Source organism: Anser anser, assembly GCF_964211835.1.
Source record: "Anser anser genome assembly, chromosome: 3".
Lineage (NCBI taxonomy): Eukaryota > Metazoa > Chordata > Aves > Anseriformes > Anatidae > Anser > Anser anser.
The window spans coordinates 62,758,931-62,770,155 of NC_139722.1; the positions used below are offsets into that span (position 1 = coordinate 62,758,931).

An 11,225-nucleotide genomic window follows, 5' to 3' on the forward strand; every position below is an offset into this window, starting at 1 on the left:
ATAAATAGATACATGTTTATGAAGCTCTGTTCCTCTCTGTAGGTACGAGCATACACCCATAAAATCAATTGTGAAAGGTAGAGGGGCATGGGCTTTCAACTATGATAGAATAATGCAGTTTTGAAGTATAATATTGAATAAATTTAATCAGGGAACTTTACCCCCTTAAATACGTAACATCAGTGTAAGCCAAAGCAAGTACTTGCATCACAGCAATTTGTGTGATTTGCAAGGTCACAGAAAACCCTTGTAAGTGACTGCACATTAAGGGACTCCAGCTATCTTATTAATTGTATTTATTACTGTATGAATAACCAGTGGACTTCAGCTCTGCAGAAAACAAAGGAAGCAGATAACATAAACAAACAGGACTTCAGTTTATTTACACAGATAACAACCAATTATTTTCTAGTAGAAGCGATCAGGACAGCGTCGCCGATTCTTTTGCAGTTGCACTTGACCCAGGAATTCTGGTGGTGTTTGGAACCGACCACATTCTGCTCCAAAGGAGACTTGGAGGGGTTCCCAGTTCTTCCCACTTCCAGCTGGGATCTGGAAGGCAAGGTTGTGCTCAGGAAGCAAATAGCTTCCGCCCTTCCCTACGGATGCCACATGTCGCTCTATCCACTGCGCAAGCTGCAAGGGGCAAGAGAAGACGGAGCACAGCACACAGCCAAAATCCCAGCTTTCACCAGCACGCCACGGTACTGCTGGCACGTGGAAGCAGAACCAATGATGACCACACATACATCCAGATTAAAGGCAATCCGTTTTCATATGAATCATCTATAAGGTTTCTTAGCCTACCTTATCTTAGATACTGCATTGAAACGCAGTAATAAACCAATAAAACAAAAAATTAAGCCATATATCTAGCATAAATACATTTTCTAAAGGGAAAGAACAGCACCATCATGCTTTTAAAAGCCTTTGTAGCTGTAAAAATTGAACTGAAGGTGAAGCAGTAGAAGTAGTAATTTTTAATCTATGGGTGTGCCTCTACAGTGCAGTTAAATGAAGCACTCTGCTCCTGTGTCAGCATAACTGGATGAATTTCTCCCAAGCATGAGGGGCCACATTTTGGTATCAAATTCTCACTGTCTTACAGGTGTTCCTTTCCTTTTGGTACATCACTGTATCTCCCTTGTTCATACCCCAGAGTTTTCTGTGCTATGCTCACAAAACTGACTTGACATGCTTCTGACTGAAGAGCAGCTCTACAAAGTTGTCAGAGTGCTCAAGACACGGGAAGGCGATGAAGGACGTTAAGCTCTTGGTAATTATTTAACCTGCATTTTTACACTTCACAGACTACAGGTTTCAGTCCGTAGACCCCAGTGAGCCAGGAAGACTGTACCGAAAGCAACATTACACCTGCATCAGGCAGGTAGCGCGTAAAGGGGAAAAAGATCACACAGAACTCCCTGCAGGAGCTGCATATAACTCTTTTGTGAAGACATCACTGGAAAGCTGTCTTCACCACTAAAAGCGGCAGCTGCTTACTCACCCAAAGCACACTCCGCAAGAGACATCCACTGATGCCATCAGCAAGGAAGCCCCAGAGCAACTCATTTACTTTATTACGTAAGAAAGAAATGCAGAGCCAAGTTTTCCACATGGGCATCTAGTACCGAAATTAGAGTGTACGCTTCTTGTGGGATCTGAAAGAGTGCTGATTCCCACCGATTTCAAACGAGCCAGTCTGTGGGAAATCTCTAAGCCCCGCGCTGCATCTAAACGTATCCTAAAGGTTATTCATAAAAGCGGGCATGATTTAGGACAGAATTCAGCTCTGGCTTGCCATTGTTACTGGTTGATCAGCAGCTCTTCATAACCGAACCGAGGATTATAGCCACTCCAATCAAGGAATAAATTCAGTTCTCAGAGGAAAAAATGTAATATACAATAAAAAGAAGCAGCCTGTGCTTGTATCTCAAGCTTAGCCCGAGGATCATTTTCTCCTGGAATACAAACAATTCAAGCTTCTTACAGGTATTTACCTGTCAGTGATTATCAGAAGATTCCCCAGTTATCAAAACAGATTGCACTGTCAGCTGTCACACACGTGTTCTGCTGCACAAAGCCTTCACTGACTGCTTATGCCCATCTCCTTCCAATAAACGTATTTCTGAGTCTATCTGTAGCACTGAAAATAAACCCCCATAGAGGCCATACAAAATAAGCAGCAGGAGACCACAGCGAACAGGAGATGTTCTCGGACGATGTGAAGCGGGGAGCCTATTATGAAAGGCAAGAACCCCAGAAACAATTTCATTCTTATTAAACGTACATGTGCAAAATCCATACTGTTGCTGAGCCTTTGAGGTTTTTTAGTTTCTTTGGTTATAGCATACACATACAACTGGCAGATCACCTACGCATGAAAATCCCGAAGTTCTGAGCAGCGACAGTTCCAAAGGGCTGGAGACAAAAGGAACAAGTTTTAAACAACCAGCACCACAGAATACTCCTAAAACTCGGCTCTTCTCTACTGAGGGAGAAAAGAAAAACTGACAAAACTGAAGCTTTCCCTTCATTAACTTGATTTTTCCTGCCTATTATTCTCTTAAATTACTGGGACAACGGCATTAAATGATGTATTAGGGTCTCTCCTATTTTTAGCTAGTCCTTTAGGCTTTTACACGATTTGTTTCACTCTGCTTTAGCTTGTTCCATACGACTTTTTGTTACTGTGCTGCTGAGGTGCTCCAGCCAGAGGAGGAGCTTCACAGGCCTGTTGCTTACTGACGCAGACGGCCTCATCAGGGAGGTGAGGACAGGTGGCAGCAGTCATGCCCTGACAAAATTCACGATCAAGGGATATGGGCCAGGCAGAGCAAAGTTAAGACCTCTGGATTTAGGAAAGCAAACTTTCACCTTTAAGGAACTGGTTTAAGGAACCGGTGAATGCAGTTCAGTGGGAAACTGCCTTCAAGGACACGGGACCTGGAAAGCATTGCCTCTGAAGAGAGGTTGAAAGAGCTGGGTTTGCTTAGCCTGGAGAAGAGATGGCTACAGGGAGACCTCACTGCAGTCTTTTAATACTTAAAGAGGACTTACAGGAAAGAGGGTGAAAGACTTTTCACCAAGGCCTACAGTGAGAGGTCACGGGATAATGGTTTCATATTTAAAGAGGATAGATTTAAGTAGCATATTAGATTTTTTTTATTATTATTATTTTTAACCACAAGGTTGATTAGGCAGTGGAACACGTTGCCCAAAGAGGCCGTGCATGCCCCATTCTTAGGGGTGATCAAACCCAGGTTGGATGGGGTTTGGGGCAACCTGGTGTGGTTGTGTCCCTGCTTCTGGCAGAGACTGGGGGCACAGGAGGACACTGGATGATCTTTTAAAGGTCCCTTTCACGCCAAACCAGTCTGATTCTTTACATTAGAAACTGACTAAAAAGAGAAGTCAAATTCTTATAATGGCTGTGGTAGATTCAGGAGTCACTTCTGCATGACACACCCTGTTCAGAGCTACAGAAACACAAACTGCAGGAGGAGGAAAGAAAATAAAAAGGTTTCCTTCTGTGTTTCTCTCAAAAAACCACTTACCTAGCTTCACTCAGCCCCTTTTCCATTGGGGAATATACTTTCATGATGCCCTCTCACCTAGATGTCTCACAATGAGTTTTACATCTCTACCGTATTTTAAGAGACCCGAACAATTTCATAACCTGCATTTTTCCTCACACTTTAATACATAGCACATAATATTTAAGAACTAGTGCTATTACCTTGATGCACCTAGCAGAGAAGGTACCATTTCAGAAGACAATAACTTCTAATAATCCATCAGAAGTCTGAACGTGGACCATCTATCTTAGTGTCTCGCCGGTATCGCTGGGAGGTTTAGTCAATAAGCACTGCAAGAGCACACCCTTAGTATTATTTACATTATAGAGGTGGTTGGGAACTCCCAGCCCCATCGGGGTTTCTGTGCCCAGATGACACCCAAGCCAGATGCTCTGCAAGGCACCATCTTCCTCAGCCTGGGAAAGGCCGGGGGAAGCTCCTGCCGCACAGCAGAGCCGCACGCTGCTACGGCAGGCCAGTCACCAAGTCTGAAAGAGAACCCAGCTCTCACGGGTTGAAGTTTCCAGTGTTGCCTCCTAACACAGCCTAGAGCTCAATATCCGCAGTCAAAAGCTCTGTAACCCACCCTTCTCTGAACCCCATTTAATTGTGACAATATACTCTACACATGCAGACACAAAGCTTCTGTATTCGTAATACCTCACCACTGACATATCTATCTCGAGAGCATGGCTATAATCTGTGCACCCTCTGCATTATTAATCTGCATTTCTTGCTCCACCTCATCACTTGCAACACAGCGCTGCTGAAATGCAAAGCTCTTTCAGCATGAATTCCACTGACGGTGGTGGTAGATTTTTTTTTTAAAGTAGTTGCTCTCACCTCTGAAGAATGATGCATCAGGATAATTTCTTCAGCTACGTAATGAGAACCATCATTCCCAACAGGGACTTTCCAGTCATGATGCTACAGAAAGGGCAGCGGTGATTCAGCAGCACTGAGAGGTACAGGGAGGGAGTGCCCAAGCAGTAAGTTAAGTGATGGATGCAAGTGCTGCATAATCACAGAAAGAACATACAGCATTTCAAGTGTCTGACGAAACTCAGTGAAGTGAAAAAATAATAATCAGGAAGTACAGCAAGTAAGTTACTGAGCAAACTAAGCGTTCTAAGAGACAACATGAATTAGAAAAAAACTTGCAGTTTGTCTCTCTGTGGGACCATTTTCCTTGGTCCTACATAAAGCTAACTTAGTAGGAATCGTATGTCTTTTGTTTTTTAACTGGGGAATACATTTAAGTCAACTGCTTGAAACAAGAACGCTAGTTCTGAAAATAATAACTCTTGAGTTTAAGTTGAGAGTCTGTGTTGGTGTGTCACAAAGCCATAAATCGCTTTAAGAACAATTTAGCATCATGGAATCTAGCGTACTTAAAGAAAAATAGGAAGAAACTGCAGGAAGGCAACCGAGCCCTGGTTCTGCTTTATTTCACTTCTGTGTGCCTCCAAGTGTTTATAAATGCACAATCTACACAAGCTCTGTGAAGTATGCAGAAGAGGTTCTACATCTGAACTCCATCTAAACAAAGCTCCCTTTTACACAAGTGACTGTACTGGCTCTCTGAGGATTGTCATTTTGTCAGCCAAGATGCCCCCAAGCACACCACACTGTATGTTTTTAAGCCCACTGAGCTGACACTTGTGAGAAACAATTGATAGCGAATTCCAGAAACAATGAGAACAACCTGAATCCATTTTATTATCTGTTATTTGATGAATGCTGGTTTAGTCAAGCATTACTGTTAGAGGGAATTATCTCAGTAGCCCTCCACAGAAGCGGCAGTACAAAGTAACATCACGAGGGCCACCGACCCATGAAACCTGAGCATAAGAAGTTGAAGAAGAGGGAATGCTCTAGTATAACACAATATAAAGGCTAAGGGAGATAAGTGTATGACAAGTACATCAGTCAAGTTGCTTAGCTTGAGAACCATCTTAAAAACAAGCAACTACAGATTAGAAAACCCAGATCCTCCTCAGTCACCAAGTACACGATCTCTTATCTTCCATTAGTCCCTCTCAGACTGTACACAAAGTCAGAATGCTTGATATCGTACTGCTGACAAATTACCAATCTTCCAAAAAAAATTAATCTTGCAAGGCAGACAAGGAGGAAGAACACACACCTGAAAATAGTAAACAAATGATCCCTGTGTCCATGCACTAGAAGTAGTCAATGCAAGTTGCTTCAAAAGAGGGTGCAATGTACTTCAGAGTAAGACAAATTTCCAATGAAGTTTCTCTTTGGTTCCTCAAGGCGTATCCAATCTCCCCCCAAAACACAAGATTAACCTCTCCAAGAAGAGAGAGCACAGCTTTAGAGTGCTGTAGTGTACAGGTCATCCCAGACACCTGCGTGCACTAATTATCCCAGCTTTGACACTTGTACGCTACTTGTTTTGCTAGTCAGCTGAACACTCACCCCTAACTTACCCTGCACTTTAAAATTGATGCAATTTCTAAAAGCGTCAGATTACAAATCACATGAAACATTTCTGTCAACTTGGCAAAAAAATCTGCCTCAACCTAAAAGCCTCTGTGAAGAATTCACCTCAATTTAGAGCACCTTCCTCTCCTGAAGGGCTGACCCAGATTGCTGATTCATGTTAATTTTTGCTTTTATGATATTTGTTCCTTTTTTTAAACACTGTTCAGCCAGCCCTGGATGTATTTGTATAATACAAAATGACCAGTTAAGGATCTGCACAAGAAGCAAATCATCCTAACTACAGTTGCCTAAAAAAAATCAATGAAAAAAATGAATTGCTTACATAAACCGAAGAAACTGAGTAATCTATACTCATTTATGGCTCAGGTTTCAAAAAATAAAAACAACGGGATATGAATATCAAGTCATTATAATGTGGAAAAATATCCTTTAATAGTAATGTACTCAACTTTCAGAACACAGCACTGTACATAGGCTTCTCTACTGTATTTTGGCATCTCTCTGACTCTTTAAACATTCTTGAACCCTTTAGGAATTATGCTGGATTTCAGAGACCTGTAATTCAACTGCAAGAGCTCAACACAACTGAGAAAAAACCACTGTCTTTATGGAAAAAAAACAGCCCCGAGACAGCTGGCCAACCCCATATACACTGAGTTCTGCAAGAAATTGGACTAATTTTTCCCTTTTTCACCTTACTGCTTCTAAGTGGTGGGAAGTGTATGAAATGTTCCAACAGTTACTAAGGCTGATTCCACACTTGCTTCTCATGAGGCTTTTTTTTTTTTAAAATCAGGCTTTAAACCATGCACGACAAAGTGCTAGAATAGGCTAATTCTTAATATAATGGAACCATTCAAGCACCAAATACTTAGCTAAGACCTACTCACTGTTCGTATGTATTTCTAATTATGTCTCAGCATTTAAGCACCATCACTTGACGGAAGCCAGCTGAAGAAGATTATTAGCAGGCTAATCCAAATTTAGACAGGATGATGAGTATTTACATCTGAGATTAGATTTTTTTTTATTTAATACTTCCCAAAGTTCTCTTCCAAGCAGTGAAAGGTATGAAGTGAGCCATCAGAGATCACCAAGAGTTCAGACTACATTATACAAAGCACAAAGAAGGCATTAGGAAAGGGAAGGCTTGATAATGGGCAGATAAAGTTATACTGCATCTACAGCCTCTCTCCCCCTCCCCCAAATCCCAGTTCATTTGTACACATTACAAGAGTTGAGAGATTTGTTGCTTTTATCTCATTCAAACGCAGTAATTAGCTCCATCCCATCGCATCATTCCTTACTCTCATGACTTAATTGCCCTTTACACAGAGTCTAGTAAGACTCAGTACCTTGAATGAAACCAATTAACCATTACGTAAATTGAAAGTCATTTTACTGTTAAATTCTTACTTGATGTTCAGCCATGCTGTACATGTAATGCAATACATTTTTTTAAATAGTGGAGTGTGCAGATATTCTTCACCTTATCACTAACATCTTTGATCACTGAAAGCACATAGCAAGAGAAAGGACAAGAAGGGAAATTGGGAAGGAGTTTATATTTATTTGCCATCTACAAATGCTTCCCTTCCATCCCAGTGGAAGGCAACTAAAACAAAAAACAAACTGTGGAATAAATACACCCTTCGTGACCATTTCATTTTGTTCCCTACACTGCTCCCCGTTTGCATTTTTCAGCTTACATAGCTTCTACTCTTTAATGCTTTTCTGTTCCTAACCTGGGAGCCTTTTTTTTTTTTTTTCTGAAGAACAACTAGTTCTTAAAAATATATATTGGATGCAGAAATGTGAAAGGAATAAAGAAACAAACATGAAAACCCACAGATCCCTCTAGACCTAAGTTCCAGCCTCACAGTCAACACCACAACATAGCTTTTAGGCAGCAGCTCACATAGCACAGAACGTATCATGAACAGACAAACTTTTATGTCCTCCTCTTTGCAGTACAGAGTTTGCTGAAAATCCAGTGAAAAAAGAAATGTTATATTACATAAGCGTGCAGTTATGTAGTGCTAGACGCCAGACGCCTACTGCCAGAATTAGAAGGGGCCCACTTCAAGTCAAATCTCCCATTACAAGAAAAGCCTTTGTGAAATATGGAGACCCCGCCTATTGTACAGATCAGTCTGAAAATTAATGAACGTGAGAGGCACACGAACATCACAGATAATTCAGCTCCGTGAGCCTCACTAGATACACCTTCCACAACAGGGACGAAATGAGACTCTCAGGTTGTACCTGTCCTACAGTTAAGAGGTACTGAGGCTCTTAAAATCTGAAGTCTCTCTTAGCAGTAATGTAGAGAGTATAACATCTGTAATGAAGCTCTGTATCCTTCCTATTTCTGTCTGTGAGCACAGCTCCTCTGACTTTTGATGACATTACCTCTAAGGCCACAGATCTCTAAGAAATGCAAGGTAAGACGTGCCCATATGCTGCGGAGCCATCCAGCTCAGGAACCTGAAAGCAGTAGCCCATGAAGCAAAGCGTTCAGTGTTTCAGATAGATGACGTGCATATGCACGTCCACGCTGGTGAGTCTTGCATGAAGAGGGCAGACAGTCCAGACATTTCTTTTTTTTTTTTCTTCCTCTCTGCTCCCCAGGAGAGGAGGAAGCTACAGCCAAAACTTTTTAAATGCTCATTTGCTAAAGTATTTCATGCACGTAGAGACATACCACAAAATAAGCTTCGAGTTGCAGGTCAAATGAAATTCCTGCGTCTAATTTTTTAAATGGCAAAGAGACATTAATTTAGTACCGTAACTTTAGCTTTACGAAGTCTTTACCGGCCTAGTAAGCGGGGGGGGTTAACTCTAAGTTTACCACATATATCTGTTAATAAATAACTAAAAAAAAAAAAATCAGGAGAATCTTTCTGGCTGTTACTTTTAAGCATGGGCCCAGGTAGACCATGACAGGCAACCTCGCGTGACCCTGCCCTGAAACGAAGGCGTTACAGTTTTACTGCTGCCAGGGCGGGCCAGCCGGGGTAGGCGGCTGCAGCGCGGGGCATCCCCGCCGCCCTGCCATCCACCCCCCAGCAGCGCTTTAATTGCAACCAACCCCCGAAGCGCCGGCTCCCCTGCTACAGGGCCAGCAGGAAGGCGCTGCCGGGCCACCGGGCTCACGCCGCAGCCACTTTCCCCAACTCCCAGGGCCTCGCAGCTCCCCCCCCCCCCCCCCCCGTCGGCACCGACTCGCATCCCTGCTTCGTCGCGGCGGCCGGGGGGAAGGCCAGCAGCACCCGCGGTCCTGGCGGCCCCCCCCTCACCTGCGTTGTAGAAGCGGTCCAGCACGGCGGTCTCGCCGAAGTCCAGCTTGCCGAAGTGCAGCGTCTCCAGCGTGGCGCCCACCACGTCGCACGCCTCCCGCAGGCTCTGCAGGGCGCCGCTCTCCGCCGCCAGCAGCGGCCCCTGGCTCGCCTCGTTGATCACGTAGGTGACCGCCGTCCGACGCCCTTGGCCCTTGGCCCTCGCCGCGATGCCGGTGCCGGCCCCGTCGTCGCCCCACGGCTCGGGCTGGAGGCTGCGGGCGCCGCCGTCGGCCCCTTGCCCCCGCCGGCCGAGCCCCTCCTCGGCGCCGCCGCCGCCGCCGGCCGGAGGGCCGGGCACCGAGAAGCTGACGGTCCCCTCGCCGCCGTCGCTCATCCCTGCGGAGCCGCCACCGCGCCGCCCGCCCGCCCCGGGCCGCCCTGCGCGCTCCTGCCCGGCTGCTCAAGCGGGGAGCGGCGGGGCCGGGGCTCGGGGCTCCCCCGCGGGGCTAGCGGGGGCTGCCGGAGGCGAGGGGACGAGAGCCGGCGCCCGCCTCCGGCACCATCGCTTCTCCCGAGCACCTGCGGGGCCACGCGGCGAGCCGGCCCCCGGCGGGCGGGCGGGCAGGAAGGCAGCCTTCCTCCTCCTCCTCGCCGCCCCGGGGAGCTCCCTCGCTCGCCGGCTCTTCCCCCAGCCGCCCGGGCGCAGGAACCACTTGTGGGCAGGCTCCCCGGCGCCCCCGGTTTGGCCGAGCGGCAGCTGCACGGCGACTGGAGGCCGGGCGGGGGCGGCCCCAGCGCCGCGCTCCTCCCTCCGGGGCCGCTCCCGAGCCGCCCTCTCGCTGCCCGGGGGCGGCCCCGGGAAGGGCGGGCGGCGGGGCCGGGTCGGGCCCCTCAGGGCTGGGGCTCGGTTGTTCGGCGGTGCTGGGGCCCGGGGATCCTGTGCGGCTTAGGGCGGCGGGAGGCGCCGTGGTGGTGGGAGCCTCACGGCGGGGTTTGTTTGTGGGGTAGCCGTCGAGGGAGGGGTCCTCTGAGGAGGTCCTTTGGGATTTGGAATAACGTGTGACGCGAGGTGTGAGCGCCTCAAGCCCTCGGGCTGTCTGCAGGCCTAGAGCGAATCCCTGAGAAATGCGAAGTGGGTTTGGGAAGGAAATGAAGTGCAGAGCTCTACGCTGTTTCTGGAGTGAAACAGAGTGAAATCAGTTTATTTGTTCATTTATTTATTTGACCGGGCATTCTGTTAAGTAGATACAGGAGAAACGTAAAACTTTGGATCACCTAGGTTGGAAAATACGTTCAAGATCATCACGTCCATCAACCTGGCCTACTGAGTGCCACCCCTGAACCACATCCCTTAGTGCCACATCTACGCAGCTTTTAAATACCTCCAGGGATGGAGACACCCCACCTCCCTGGGCAGCCCATTCCAATGCCAAACCACCCCTTCCATGAAGAAATTCTTCCTGATACCTGATCTAAACCTCCCCTGGTGCAACCTGAGGCCGTTTTCTCATGTCCTATCACTTGTCGCTTGAGACAAGGCACTGACACCCTCCTGACTGCAACCAACCAACACCACCCCTGCTGCAACATGGAGCTAAATAGCACTCTATATATTCAGAATTATGTTAATATGGCATATCAATAGGTCCATCCTATTACAATTGATTTTGTGGAGGCAAATCAACTTGCTGGCATTAGCTGTTCCTATACCATTGTTTTCCATGACTGCTGTAGGAAGAGGATAAATTCTGGAATAATCAGGGAAAATTAGTCACTGTGGTACCTTCAGTAGCTCTGCTTGTGTTTGCGTTGATCAGTCCCCATTTTCAATGAGATATGCCTGGCATTTGCTTCTGCTGATAAGGAATGGGTAAATGGGGTGGGAAGATGACAAGCA

At 46.3% G+C, this 11,225-nt stretch overlaps 1 protein-coding gene across 2 annotated transcripts in view; it reads right to left on the reverse strand.

Moving 5' to 3' along the window:
- The window catches only part of MAP3K5 (mitogen-activated protein kinase kinase kinase 5), a 101,582-nt gene extending 91,474 nt beyond the window's left edge, over window positions 1-10,108 (reverse strand). The window contains exon 1 of one of the 2 annotated variants that reach the window (XM_083828374.1): window positions 9,347-10,108. In XM_083828374.1, the coding sequence (XP_083684500.1) occupies window positions 9,347-9,722 (376 nt within the window). In that variant the 5' untranslated portion in view covers window positions 9,723-10,108. The remainder of the gene's footprint in view (window positions 1-9,346) is intronic. The other variant, XM_083828375.1, reaches the window with a different exon arrangement.
- Between the last annotated feature and the right edge of the window lie 1,117 nt (window positions 10,109-11,225).